The sequence below is a fragment of the Netta rufina genome, assembly GCF_964035555.1.
Source record: "Netta rufina genome assembly, chromosome: 30".
Lineage (NCBI taxonomy): Eukaryota > Metazoa > Chordata > Aves > Anseriformes > Anatidae > Netta > Netta rufina.
In genome coordinates this window covers 1,123,509-1,138,239 of record NC_140154.1, presented here as the reverse complement: position 1 = coordinate 1,138,239, position 14,731 = coordinate 1,123,509, and the positions used below count along the sequence as shown (strand labels likewise).

Genomic DNA, 14,731 nt, shown 5'->3' with positions numbered 1-14,731 from the left:
TCGTGTCGAAATCCCCCACAAAGCCTTCGCGCTGCGGCGAGGCCGCGCTGGCGACGGTTTCATCGGTGCCAATTTCACAACTGCTGACAAACGAGGAGCTCACCGAAAGCCCTTCCTGCCACTCACGGGAGCTCGAAGACTCCGAGCTGCGCGCTGAAGGTACCCAAAAGCTACCAGAAAAGTGAACCCACAGCCTGAAGATGACAGACAGCATCTTAAAGCCATGCAGAGCCTGCCTGCTGGGAGGACACGAGGCACCGCTCGCCCACCAGCATGCTTCAGCACAAACTGACGTGTGTGCAGAGATCTTTCCTCTGCAGGATTCCAGCTCAAAGCCCCAAATCCTCAAAACACAACAGGAGGAGCCAAGGGCACCCCCAGAAGCCGGTTCCCAGCCCGGGATGCGCTCCAGCCCTGGCGTGCCCACGTTGCTCCAAGCATCTTTAAAAGCTGCAGCCAGCTGGACCCAGCGAGAACAAACCTCAGCCAGGTCTCTCCTTGAGCATCTCCAGCTTTTGGGGCACGGCACGGTCCTATAAGTGTTTTTTAGGGCAAAAGCAGGCTTGGCAAGTGCCGAAACCCAGCTCGGGTGCACCCAGGAGGCTGCGCGCAGCGGGTGCGTACAGGTGCTCCGCGCCCATACAGGTGTAGGACTTGGATGTTTGCCTTCCTGGGTGTTTATCTTCGGGCTGTGTCTGCACACAAGCTTATCTCCGAGAGGAGGGGTGTGTTTCTCCTGCACGGGCTGTTATCTCGAGGGATGTGGGCTTCCTCCAAGGCAAACGCCGCGTGCGCGCCCCGCGGCTCGGTGTCAGCGCCGCTGCGGGCGCCGCTGCTGGGGTTCCTGCTCCTCCCCAGCCCTCTTCTGCCACCAAAATGCGTGGCAAAGGAAAAATACAGCGGCTGCAACAAGGGAGGGAGGTGTGGGAAGGACGGAGCAATGAGAAAGGGATGGCAGGATCCTAACTGACGAGCGCCGATCCCATCTGGATACGTTCAGGGTCTCCCCACAGCTGTTGACAGAATAACCCCTAAAAACCCCATTTATTTTTCTCCTGTAAATGTCTCCTCTCTCATCACCACCCCAGCACTCCGGTTCACAGAGGGGACAAATAACTCGGCCATTCCTAACGCTGCTCAAACACCCTGAAGATGGGGACCCTGCTCCACACCACCCAGCACATCCCCACCCCTGGACCCGTCCCAGCGCAGCGAGGGGCTCTCCCTGCAGCCACCCCAAGCCACCCCCTGCCCTGTCTTTTAGGAAGGGCCAAATTTGCTGTCCCATCCCCGCAGCATAAATCGAAGGCTCCCACTCCTGTCCCCACACGTGCTGGCACTGCTCGGCTCAGCAGCACCCACTTTTGGGCTGTGCCCTGTGATCCCCCATCGCCCGGGTGCTTCCCCATTGCTCCTCTCCTCCCCAAAACCCCGGGCAGGTTTGCTCCAAGCCTCCTCTCCTGGCAGAGCTCCCGGGCGAGCAGTTTGGGCAGTGGCCACCCTCAGATCTCCCCGCTCCCCTCTAATTTACCCGAGAGCCCTCGGCCTCTCGTGCCCACAAGTTCAACTGTCACGGGCTGTGGGAAACCTCAGCTTTGGAAACGCTGCACGGCCGCGGATGCGACCCTGAGAAATTCCTCGTCCGGAGCTGCTGGTAAGGGGGAGAAGGGGAAATTAAGCAGCCCAGGCTCTAAACTGACCTCGCAGCAGGCGGTGGGGGCTGTAACCCTACCTCTTCCCTCCCCCCCCCCCCCAATTCAGCCTCATCCCTCGGCTCGCTCGGTCCCTGCCATTCCTCCTCCACCAGCTCGCCGCTTTCCGCGCGGCTTCCGCCACCATCTGGGCTCCATTTAGGGGAGCTGATGTTTTTCGCAGGGCTGTAATCTAAACTTTGGTGTTGAGTTTACATCTCGCATACCAGCGTCTCACCGCTGAGCCTGGCCACGCCGGAGGGGTGTCTGGGGGCCGCCGGGCCCCGTCCTGCCGCGGGAGGATGAGGCAGCTCGGCGGCAGCACGTAACCCGTGAGCCCTAAATGCAGGAAAAGGATTGAGAGCCGTGGATCTTTTTGCACAAATCTGCTGTGGAGCCAGCGAGGCACTGACCCTGCCAGCGGGCACGAGGCTGGGAAGCAGGGCAGCTTCCCCCGGGAGCGCGGGGAGGCTGCAGATGGGAGCCGAAGCTCTAAATCAGCGTTATCCAGCCTCCATCTCCAGCGGCAGGAAATTCTCTTAATTTTTTACTTTTTTTTGCATTAAACCCTACCCTTATCTCCCTCCAAACGGCACAGAGCTTTCCAGAAGAGTCGGGCCCCGCGAGGAGCATCTCTCAGAGCGGGGATGGAGGCTGCCCTTTGGAGAGCAGGGCACGGGGGCAACCACGGTGCTTCAAAGCCAGAAATCACAGCTAGGATGCTGCATCTCCAAAAGTGTTGCGTGACAGCTCATCTACGACAGCCCCCGTGCCATCCCCTTGCCCCCAGCCCTGTCCCGAGGGCCAGCTCTGCTCTTCAGCCCTGTGGCCAAAACGTGGCTCGACCCCACTGATCCTCGTGGCCAAGCCAAACCCAAACCCACTGCTTCCATCCTCGGGCTTTTCAGGTGGGATTTAGCCAGTTGTGGACGCCGGGGCTCGGCAGGATCGTGGTGCCTGCACTCACCTCCCGCAGTGAGCTCTCCGCAACGACAGAGCCTTAAAGATGGAAGAAGGACGAGGTGGGAGTGATTCCAGGTGAATTATGACCAAGATTCAATCCGGGAGCATCCAGCTGACGAGGACGAGGTCACATCCAGCCAGGCACGGCTCCTCGCAGCACAGCCACCAGCTTCACAGGGACAAATCCAGCGGGGACTTGCGCCCCATCCACCCACCGGCTCAAAGATTGGGTATAGGCAGAGAAGCCAAGCCCTGCCTGAGTACACTCGCTCCAAGGAGGCCAAGCAGCTGAGCCCTGGTCTGTCCTACAAGAAAAGCAGGTTCTAGCCCTGGCTCTGTGAGGGTTGTACAAGCCCTGTTTGCTTTCCCTGCGCCGGGGCAGCAGGAGCACGAGCCTCCTCCCAGAGCCGTGGCCATCGGCGCTCGAGGGCAAAGCCAGCTCTGGGGAGCACCAAGAAGTCCTGCAGGACCCAAGCACCAAGGCACCCCGTTCCTCTGTCCCAAGACACGGCACCGGGCGTGGGATGCAACATCCCAGAGGGTTTTTTGCTTAAAAAAAGGGAAATTTCAAGAAGCTCCGAGGAGCCACCACTGCGGTTGTGCGCTGCGGTTGTGTATCGAAGCCCGCTGGGTCATCCCAGCAGCTCCAGTGCTGTTGGCAAACCCTTCGTGACCATCAGGCAGGGCAGGAGGACAAATCCAGCCTAATCTTCATGCCAGAAGACAGGGCCAGTGGGAGGAAGGCGAGAAAACCCCGTCCCATTGAGCTCAGCAAAACACCAGCCCCGGCACAAGTCCCCACCGGAGGGCCAGAGGAAAATTTTGCCGGCACGAGCCCAAGGCTTATCTGCTGCTCCCCTCCCTTCTCCCACATTTCTGGGATTAAACCAACACTGCTTATCTCCGAATGCTGCCTTTTGAACCGGCACAGCCACGCCACAGATCCCACAGCGCTGCCACTCGGCCGGGGAGCCCCGAGGACAGCTGCCCGTCCTCCAGGAGCATCCCTGCAGGGCCCAGCACCACGCTTCCACGCGGGATTTAACCACCCGAAGCATCCTTGGGGCTGGATTTCCCTGGGAACTGTAGGAAAACCAGCGTGGAAAGGGATTTTAGCCAGAGCCGTGCTTCATAACCAAGCACAGGGGAAAGCTCAGGGGCGTGCAGGGGAATCCACCGAGGCCCAGGGCAGCGGGGCGAGCCCGTTAAGCACCGGCCACTGGAGGAGAAGTTCCTCAATGAGGAGCCTCCGTGCCCTGCAGGCAGGCTCCTGCAGCAGTTGCACAGCTGTGCCGGCTTCCCGAGACAGATAAGGCTCAAATGATTCATTCACTCGAAACCTTTATTTGTTCTTGCTTACCCAGAAGGAGCCGGCAGCTGCTAATGCTAAACTGGGACAGCTCCCAAGCCCAGACAAAAGGGCCTGCAAAAAAAAAACGGCCTTAAGGAGGAACCGAGCGTTCAGAAAAAGCAATCCTAGAAGAGGGAGCTAGAAGGAGGGAGCGCGGCGCAGCGCAGGAGGAAGAGGAAGCCAGTAAAGCACCTAAAAATAAGTTTTTCAAAAAAGCTGCCAGGCACAGGACAAAGGCTTTGCCTGCACGTGACCGTCACCCGCAGCCGAGGCAGGATGCGAGCTCGGCACAAAGCAGCCCCGAGGATGGAGCTGGGCGAGCTCGGGGTGCGTGGAGAAAGCCAGGCTGGCAGATTTGGCCCCGTGTAGGCGCCTTCCTCCCGTGCCATCGATGCCCCGGGGGCAGGATGCTGCTCCTGCCCCTCTAGGGCAGCCTCCGCAGCAGCTTGGGAGGGTTTAAGGGATTTAAACGGAGCTTGGGAAACGAGATCTGTCCCAAAATGAGGTCTCTAAAACAGGCAAGCCCTGCTGGAGGATGAGCGGGGGGTCCCTCGGGCTCTGCACCCGTTTAGGCAGCACCTTCAGATTGAAGCAAGAGCTCCTGGGTGAGGTGCCAACCAAGCAGCCAGGCACGGCAGAGGAGATAAGAGGAGATAAGAGGAGATAAGAGGAGCCTGCCCAGTGCTTGCTGGTGCAACCGGGGCCGACACCATCCCCTCCTGCAGCCACAGGGCTGTGGAAAGCTCCCACGTAGGCCCCAGGCTGGGATCCTGGGGTCAAAGCAGCCTTTTTGCTGCCCCAGCACCCAGAAACCTCCCGCGGGGACCCAGCGGGATCCGAGCTTCAGCTCAGCCCCCGTGTACCACACCGCAGGATGCTCCAGGGCGTGCCGTCAGCCAGCCCACCCCGGCTCAGGATTCAGAGCCACGAAAGGAAGAAAAGAATTAAAAAAAAAAAAATCCCCCCAGGGATGGGAAAGGCACTCACAGGACGGGCTGAACATCCCCAGCAGGGCAGATATCCTCAGCCTCAGCGCCCGGCTCTTACTCTGAGAACATCCAGCTAGTTCCGCTCCCGGGAAGCCGCCGCTCCGCATCCCACATTCACTTCTGCTTCGCTCCTGCCACGCACGGATCTGGTCATCGGGGCAGCAGCGAGACGGGGTCCGATAAGAGCTCGCCCGGCTGCGATACCCCTCCTCGAGAAACTCCTGCTCACTTCAGGGCTTGTCTTCCCCGCTCCTGGACGCGTGGCTCTCTTCTTCCAGCGCACGGGGCTGCGGCCGCCGGGGAGGGCTCTGCCCGAGCTGCCCTGAAACGCCAAGAAAGCTCCCGCATGGCTCTCCGTCACCCTTCGGTCCTTGAACTCATGACTACTGAGGAAGGCGGCTTGCTCAGCTAACCAGCAAGCTAAGAATAGAGACCTTGAAGTGAAACCGCCGGGGATTGGCAGCTATTTTCAGCGCGCTCAGCCGGCGGGGCGGCGTGACATAAGAGGATATAAAGAGGAAACTGCACAACAACTCTCACCTCACCGAGAAAAATTCGGGTAAGCCGAGGCAGAGCCGCCGCGCGTGCTTTTGAGGCACCCCGGCCACCTCCACGCCAGCCCGTGCAGCCAAAAGAGGGTCTGGGGGTGGTACCTGCACCTCGGCGATGCTCGGGGTACCCCCAGGAGCGGCTCAGCCCCCTTTTTGGTGCTTTCTAACCCCAAACTGAGCCTTGCGGCTCTCGCCGCGCTTCGAAGGGAGAGTTTGCGATCGCGCCCGGTCGCCAGATGTGCTTCGGAAAAGATCTGGTCTCGGTTAGCAACCACCATTAAGATTCATGCAGGGAAATTTAAATGGCAGCGCTCCGAGGGTGTTTGATTTCAAGCCGTAGGTACCAGGAAAACAAACATACGAGCTATGCTTTCTGGAAACCAAACTCTGCCACCTGAAACCGGTCCCCGCAGCGGCGCTCTGCCACCTCGCCGGCGCACGAGGAGCCTTCGCTGGCACGGCACAAGGTTCTGCTGGCTCATCTCGACCCCCCGAAATATTTTCTCCTGGTTTTCGGAGGGGAAGAAGTCGCAAGCCGGGACTGACAGAGCCTGCGGTGCTAAATAAGTGAATTCCTCAAACCTGCTGGTTTTGCGTGTTGTAAAAGCATCCTCCAAACCCTCCGCGGGGCACCGGGAGCGCACAGCTCTGATTCCAGCCCTCGGCCAGCCAGCAGCTGCTTCTTATAGCTGATCCTCCATCCCCAACAGCCCCGGGACAGCAAGGAGCCACCAGGACAAGGGCAGCAAGGCCAGAGGAGGCAGGGTGAGCCCACGAAGGCAGCAGAAAGGACACAGCAAAGCCTGCGGGCAAGCTGAATGCTGCTCCCCATCCACCCTGGGCTGCCCGGGGAGCAGAGACACCTCCCCACGACCTCTCTGCTGTGAATATTCTCGCCCCGAAGACGCTACTGAGAAGCCTGTGCCTCTTAAGTGTTGCTTAAGGCAGTCAGATCTAGAAAGGAGTCGATGGCAGGAAGAGAGGAGGCTCTTTGCTCGGCAGCTGCACCCCCGGGCTATGCACGGAAACATCCTCTGCAACCTAAGAGCATCAAACTGCCGGTGAACCTGCGGGATTTGCATAAGCCTTGCAAGTTTTGGATCCACATGAAGGAAGAAGTTCAGAAAGGGCTGCTCCTGTCTCCAGCCCTGGCGAGGAAGTGACGTTCTCCACGTTTTCTGTGCTGCCCAAGGCTTCGCTCTTACGCAAGAGCGGCTCTTGAAAAAGCAGCCTCAGCACCAACTCTGCCTTCCCCTGCCTTGCCTAAGAGATTTCCCCTCCTGTGGAGGCTCGGGAATATCCCCCTGAAGGGCTCCCAGCACCTCAACCCAGCTCCTTGCAGGAGCCTGAGCTGAGCCCTGCAGCACCCGCAGGGCCCCAGGGTGCTCCGCAGGCACCTTCCCAGCCACAGGGCTCGAATGCAAACAGGATCGGGATGAAAGTTTTCCTTTCCAAGGGGCAGCTGTGGGAGAACAGCACGTGCTTGGCTAGAAGGGATGGTGGAGAAAAGGAATGAGAGAGGCAAAGCAGATGAAAAGGCCACAACCACCTAACACGACCCAAAGAACGAGTAAAAGCAATCTTGTCAGGAAGCCCAAGCGCTCCGGGAAGCCCTACCTGCTCGTTTAACTCCCGATGGCATCCTCTGAGTCATTCCTAAAACAAGCAAAGGTTTGGCTCTCGCTTTTGAGGTGCTGCTTCCCACATCCCATTCCCCCCGCCAGCACCCCCAGCCCCATCCCAGCACCCTGCAGCACCCGCTGTCACCTCCGGCAGCACAGAGAGGCCACGGGGCGAGCGCGGCGACGTGCCAGAGCAGCAGCAGAGTTTATTTTGTGCTGCTGTGAGCAGTATTTCGGTCCAATTGTGCACAGCAGCCCTGTGGAAGAGCTAATTCCCTCGCTGGCATGTGCCAGATACAAATAGCTCGTGGGATGAAGCTTCACGTAGCCACCAGAGAGCCACGGGGATTGTCGCCGCGGGACGGTGCGGAAAGCCAGCCAGCCACCAAGGCTGTGACCTCGGAGACACCTCTGTGATCCCGGAGATTATCACAGCACCAAGAAACTGAAAGCACCGTCCACGGCACGAAGCTTTGAGCACAGACAGAGTGAATTTTTAGGAGGACGAGCAGGTAGATGTGACGGGTGAGCTGCTGTCCCGCTCCAGCACGTCCACAGGAGCAGAAGCTCCACGGCCACCCTCGCTCAGACGCTCCCTTTCCTGCCGAAGAGCTCTCTGGCACTGCCTCGAGGCTCTTTCCTCAACATCCTCAAATATTGCCCAAGAGGGACCCAGTGACAGGGACGCATGGCACTCGGACTGACTCTGCCACCTCATCAGCTCGCTGACGGGCGCTGGTGCCTCCCGCCGTGCGTCCGCCGCCTCCAGCCCCTCTCTGCCAAGGGCCGATGTGCCCCGGCATGAATTCCTCCTCCAAGGTGAGCCTGGGAAGTTTCCAAAGCCAGGCCGGCAAGCGCTCGGGCTCCGTTTACTATTTATAGTTTGACAACTGGGACGAAGCCACCCAAGCATACCAGCTTCGTTTGCTCTGGCTAAACTCAAACGCCAGCGATCGAACCCCGCGCGGCACGCAGAGGCTGCCGAAACGCAGCCCGGGCTCATTCAGCGCTGGCAGCAGCTGCTATATCTGGAAGACGGTTTCGAAAGGAAGACGAGGCTCCTCGAGGCACTGAAAGAAAACAAATCCTTTGCATACATTCTGCAGGATCGGAGCTGCTCTCCTAAACATCCTCGGCTCGGCGTAACGAGGGCCGTGGTTTTCTGATAAAAGTTTCCATTCGGGGCATTAGCAACGAGTGCTGCCAGCCCTGCACGTCTCCAAAATGCTGCCCATCCACTCGAAAGCCCCGCGCCACATCAGACAGCACACGCACTAACTCGGAGCTTCTTTAAGCAAGAAAATTGCCCCTGACACCCCAAGCACCCAGCCCTGCTGGTCAGGGGAAGGCGATTTGATAAAGCAGCCGTGAAGAGGCAGGAGTGGGGTGGCCAGGCGCAAGCCACGCTCACTGCAGGCACCCACGGGGGTAGAAAAACATCGCAGCAGCTCAGCGGGGCTGCAAGCTGCAGGGCTTTCTGCAGTATTTTTAGGGCAGCGTGGCAGAGAGCAGGCGGGAGCTGGACCGAGGCAGGGCTCTCAAAGCCTCGGTCACAGAGCGCTGCTCAAGTTTGACACGAGCCCACCCAGCTGCAGCCAGGCTCAGCAGGGCCAGGACACGCTTCCTTGGCCATCAGTCATCAGCCCCATTTTGCTAAGGACACAAAAAGTCAGCAGAGAAGCGGCTCGTGGGAAGCCGGCAAAGCCTGAATCGGGGAAGGATGCATTCTTGCCTTCGGGGAGCATAGCAAGATAATGAGACACAGACCTCGGGACGGACTCGATGCAACAGCTCGCAGGACTGAGTCACCTACCCGTCCTCTCCCTGTCCCCCACGGCCAGGGCAGGGGACGAAGCAGGGGCCTGGATGAAAATCAAGAGGGAAACTAAGGTCTCGAAGCCTGAACCTTCAAGAAACCTGGCTCAGGCTCGAGGCAAAGCAAAGAGATTCGTACAAAGCCCCGCCAGAGCCAGGTGACGATGCAGGAGCTGCCTGATTTCAGAGCACTGACAACGCAATTGTTTGTTTTTCTTCCCCTTACCAAGGTCCCAGCTGTTAAATACATGATTGCAGGACCTCCTGCAGTGCTCCACCATTTCATCCACTACTTGAACAAGAAAAAACCCTAAAAGCCTGATTGCAGAGACTCCCAACACAAAGCCTCCTTACCACTAGCATTTTCAGACATTATTTTTCTTAGAACCGTTTCTAAATGGTGCAGGCTTTGCAGCATTGGCTTTCAGCCTCCCACGAACTGTTTCTGCCATGGGTGCTGTCGCTCACACCCCTGGAGTCACCTGCCTCAAAACACAACACAGACCCTGAGCTGGACACCATCCTGCATCCCAGAAGGATGCAGCTAGGCAGTTTGATGAACTGCAGGAATAATCACCCTCACGTGCACCTGCACAGCACCTCCACCCTCGTGCCACGCTGCCTTAGGATAAGACCACATGCCTACATAGCCCAGCCCTAACATTTTGACGTGTCTGTCCCCAAATTACACATCAGAAAGGCTTAGGTCAGGACAGCTCTAACCTCATCACCCTCTCACATCTGCACCTTTGGAGCTTCCAGCCTTGCTGCAAGCCCTTTTGCTGCCATTTTCACGCTCCTACTTCCTGCTCGCATCAGGCAGCTAAGTAGGAGGTGCTGAAATCCTCGGTGCAAACCAGGAAGCGCCAGAGATCTCCCGCTGCCACGTCCGGGCTGAAATGCTCTGCAGACACCTGCTCAGAGGTGTCCGACCAGACCCTCACAGAGCAGAAGTCACCCTCCCGAAATAAAACACAGCTCTGCCAGGAGCTGGGACCGTCTCCTGGACTAAACACAGGGAAAGTCCTGAGGCTGTTTGTTCCCTGTCCTCCCCCAGGAGTGACAGCTCTTCCCTCCTGCACGCACGCTGCTGAGCCAGCCAAGCCTGAGCGTGCATCTCACCACCACCTCTGCAGGAGCCTCCAACCATCCCATTACTCAGCAGAGCCTCCTAACGTGCCCAACCCCCTGATAATACCTTCACCATGGAAAAAGGTGTGGGAAGCTCTGCTTTTTTGGAGCGTGGGGACTGCCAGCTGAGAGCAAACACTGGACGACTTGCAGGTCTGTGGGCTGTGCTGGCTCAGGATGAAGCTGGGCTACTCAGGCTATCAACAACTCTTTTTTCCAGGGCGACTGCTCCCATCCTTTCTGATCAAGGTATTGAGACAGGAAAGAGAGATATCACTTCGTTAAATAAACCCAATAAGGATGCAATCCAGCAGAGTGACCCCAGTCCCTTAAAACCTCGCTGCCTGGAAGCACCAGCTGCCCTGCAGCAGGGAAAAGCATCGGGATCCGAACAAAACCCTCCCCGCAGCCAGTTCACCACAGCCAAGCACGCTCTCTCCCGTGTCCCTGGGGACCCCGTTCTGCCCGAGGAGCTGCTGTCACCCACAGCCCGGCCCCACAGAGCTGCCCACGCAGACGTTCACCCCGTCTCCAGCAATACAGGGGGACCCCAAGCAATACGAGGGGACCCCCAGCAATATAGGGGACCCCCAGGTTCAGTAAAACAGGGGAGCCCAGCACCCCTAGGGCCAGTCCTCAGCAATACTGGGGGACCCCAAGCAATAAGAGGGGACCCCCAGAGCTAATGCCTAGCGCTATGGGGGAAACCCCAGAAATTTGGGGGGACTCCCAGCAATACAGGGGACCCCAGAACCCTCAGGGCCAGTCCTCAGCAATACGGGGGGACCCCAAGCAATACGGGGGGACCCCCAGCAATATAGGGGACCCCCAGGTTCAGTAAAACAGGGGAGCCCAGCAACCCTAGGGCCAGTCCTCAGCAATACTGGGGGACCCAAAGCAATATAGGGGACCCCCAGGTTCAGCAATACAGGGGACCCCAACACCCTCGGGCCAGTCCCTAGAGTACAGGGGGACCCCCAGCAATACGGGGGGGACCCCAACACCCCAGGACCAGTCCTAGCAATACAGGGGGACCCCCAGCAATACGGGGGAGGGACCCCAACACCCCCGGCACCAAGCCCTAGCAATCCGAGGGGACCCCCATCAAAACGAGGGGGGACCCCAGCACCCCCGGGACCAACTCCTAGCAACACAAGGCAACTCCCAGCAATAGGGGGGGGACTCCCAGCACCCGACACGACCCCCAGCACCCCAGGGGGCTCCCCAAAACCGCAGCCGCTCCCTCCCCCAGACCCTGACCGGCGGCGGCGGCGGCTCCATCCCGGTCCCCCCCCTCCACCACCACCACCACCGCTGCCTTACCTCAGGCGGGGCCATGCGGGGACAAAGCCGAGCCCGGGCTGTCCGAGCCCATCCGAGCCGGAGAGCCATGGCTCGGTTCTCGGAGCTCTGAGGGACCGGGACCTGGCCCGGCCCGGCCCGGCTCGCCTCAGCCCGGCCCCCGCCGCTTTGTCTGCGGGCGGCGCCGCCCCGCGGCCGCGCTGCGTTTAATGGCGCCGCCCGCAGGGCCGGGCCGAGCCGGGCCCCGAGGCCTCAAACCTTCCCTCAGGGGGTCCGGGGGTGGTTGTGGGGTCTTGTTCCGAGGCCTTAGGTTCCCCCCGTGGGGGTCTCGAGGTCTCGGGTCTGTCCCCGTCCCCCCCCCGGGGGTCCTGAGTGGGGAGAAAGTGGGCTCCGTGCTCCCTGGAAGCAGGGTCCGAGTAAGGGGGGAGTGGGGATAAAAAGGGGTGTACCACGAGGGGTTGTGGTTTTTAGGGTCAGTTCAAGGCAAAATGGGGTTTGTGCACTTCAGAACAAGCTGGGGTTTACGTGCAAAGCCCCCCCCCCAGCCAGCACCTGCTGCACAAATGGGTTTTGGGGACCCCAATGGCTTTGCCCTCATCCTGTGCCCCATGTCACCCCCAGCCCTCGTCCCCAAAAGCCCTTTGGGGCCGCAGCCCCCCTGTAGCACCCACTGCCCCTCCTCGGCACCCGATGCTCAAGGCAAGGGGGAACAAGCCAGTGGGGGACAAACAGAACAAAAAGCATCATCCACACCCCGAGGAAGGGCGACGGAGGGCTCCCACCACAGCCCTGACACCAAAACGCTTAAAATCCTTTACAGGTGCCAAGATGTGGTGCCGAGGTTTGTGTGCCAGCTCCAAACGGAGCCCTCTGAATACCCCTCGTCTTTTTTCAACATCCCGGACAAGGCAGCAGAGGGATGCTCGCCAAATTTAACCTCCATGGGTTCAGCAGCTCCCCCCCACCAGCCATAATACCTTTATTCCTACCAGGCAGATCCCCCTAAAATCAGCAAGAATCGATAGCACCTTCACAACAGCTTCTAAATCCCAGATACGGAAAATTTAAAGGTCAGGTTGGTTAAAGGCAGAGGCTTAAGAAAGTCGCCTCTTGCAGCAAGAGCTCTGCGTTAAGAAGCTTTGCTGTAACTGCAGCTTTTTATCTTGCTTCCCAATCCTGCAGGATGCTGTTCTTTGCTAGAGAGAGCCCGGTACAATCCACAGTCACATTTAAGGAGGAAAAACTAGTTATTGCACATCTAAAACCTCTTGCAGCTGGACCCTGAGCCCGACTCACTTAATTACTTTTGGAAAAAGGCTCCTCGCCACAGATTTCCTTGCAAAATCTGAAATCCATCAAAGTCTGCAGGGGAGAGCTGTGTGGTGCCGTTTCCTGCCCACATCCCTCAGGACTCGGTCAGCAGCGACGCCTCCCTTTGAGCACCCGCACTGACTGGGTTTGACGCAGCCCCTGGTCAAGTAAGGGTGGCTCCAGAAAGACACGGGATGTGCGAGCAGCAAAAAGCCATGAAGCTTGCCAGCCTTTTCTCCTGCTATTTATATCCCTGTCTTAAGCATTTTCTCTTTGAAAACGGAATGATATTAATCCGGAATATTATGCAGATTGCAGTCCGCCATAAATTCAACCAGCACAGCAGCTCTTTGCTTGAAGTCGAGCCAGATCCTTCTTTTCAGAGCAGTGTTCTCAGGTGCTCTAAAACTCCACGTCTATAAATATGTGGATGCTCAACATCCCCTCACCTCTTCTCGTAGGCCCTGTGCTCAACCCTGACCATCTCAGCAGCTCCACTGGAATTGCAATAACCAGAGAAAAATCCAGGCTGCCCACCCCCGGGAGCACGGAGAGCTCCTTCTGGCCCAGGAGGAGGGAGCTGCATTATCTCATAGATGATAAATACGTTATTATTTTATATAGGCAGACCTGCTTCAACAGGAGGGAACGCAAGCAGCTTGCTCCAGCAACCCCTCAGCCAACTGGTAGGAAAGACACAACGCAGGAGGGAATATGATTCAAAGCCTTGGGGCTAGAGGTCAAAGCTGATCCAGAGTCCCTTCCATCCTTGGGGAACACCCAAGCCACCGAGAAAAGGGACTGCAGACGTGCTGGCAGGAGGCCCCAACCTGGGAAGATGATTGCAAACCCTAATGGAGATAGGAGCTTCTGCATAGCCCCGAGTAAAACTCCCAAATTGCACCAAATTGCAGGCTGAAGACACACCTTTTTCTGAGCATTTCCTAAGGACTGGCGGTGCCGTTCCTTCGCCTCGCTCTGCCGTACCCGTTCCCAAACCCAGCGGGGCAAGAGTGGGATGAGCAGAGGGCAGGGCAGCTGGACAATCCCCACGCAGCACCAGGTGGGACCCCAGGGTCTCAAGGAAAGGAAAAAAATCCACATTCAGACCCAAGGAGGTGCTGCTCAGGGGCTTCAAGTCCCCTCCAAAGGCATCGCCCCGGGGAGCAGCCCGCGATGGCGGTTATTTGGCGTGGCTCCTTGGCGAGAGGACAGCTGCATTTCCAGGAAATCCGAAGCAAGGGGGGGGGATTCTCTGACCACTGAATTACACTTCTCTTTTCCACAGAAGAAATCTCTTCAGATGCTCAGCAAAACCCTGCCTCATCCCAGAACAAGGAGACCTGGAGGAGCTCACGGCTCGGCTGCACAGCTCCGCACCTCCAGAGGTCAAGCGGTGCAGATGCGGCGAGGTAAACACCGAAACACGGGTGGGCAGTGGCTGTGTTTTTTGCCGAGCTATTTTGCTCGCTTTCACGATACCAGAACAGAATATGGGAAGTTACATATCAAGCATGCATGCGTGCATGCAGGCTGGCACCCAGTTGTAAGCCCCGGTTAGCAAGCAGTTATTTTCGGTGCGCTCTGAAGCTGGGAGGCTCAAGCTGCAGCTGCTCGCCGTGAATCTCACCTCTGGGGCTTTCCCTTTCCCCTCTCATTGATGCTGGGTTTCTTCTCGCTTGCCTTGTCCTTCCCGGTCATTTCCAAACTTTTGAAAGTTTATTTCTTTACAGTTTTACCTTGGAAACGCTTGGGAAAATCCCTCGGAGGAGATGCGTGACCCTCAGACAGCACCCAGCTGCTAAACCGGGTGCTCTGCATTTCGGGTCCAGCCTGGGCTCACCCCACGCAGCCTGCGGAGCATGGTAACACACCCCCCGAGCCCCAAATGACACCAAAATTGCCACTGCAACGTTTTTATGACTACCAGCTCATTCTGAGAACGCGCAATAACTTCACGATGGAAGTCCCAGCAAGCCCCACTCTGCATAAATTTGCATATCGC

The 14,731-nt window shown here is 58.2% G+C and overlaps 1 protein-coding gene across 7 annotated transcripts in view; it reads right to left on the bottom strand.

Moving 5' to 3' along the window:
• HDAC7 (histone deacetylase 7) overlaps window positions 1–14,731 on the bottom strand; it is a 71,557-nt gene that overhangs the window by 32,313 nt on the left and 24,513 nt on the right. For 2 of the 7 annotated variants that reach the window (XM_084303572.1, XM_084303576.1), the window contains exon 1: window positions 4,993–5,368. The exons of 3 other annotated variants lie outside the window; for them this stretch is intronic. In XM_084303572.1, the coding sequence (XP_084159698.1) occupies window positions 4,993–5,101 (109 nt within the window). In that variant the 5' untranslated portion in view covers window positions 5,102–5,368. Of the gene's footprint in view, window positions 1–4,992; window positions 5,369–11,436; window positions 11,572–14,731 lie in introns of those variants that run through there. 2 more of the 7 variants (XM_084303573.1, XM_084303577.1) reach the window with 2 other exon arrangements.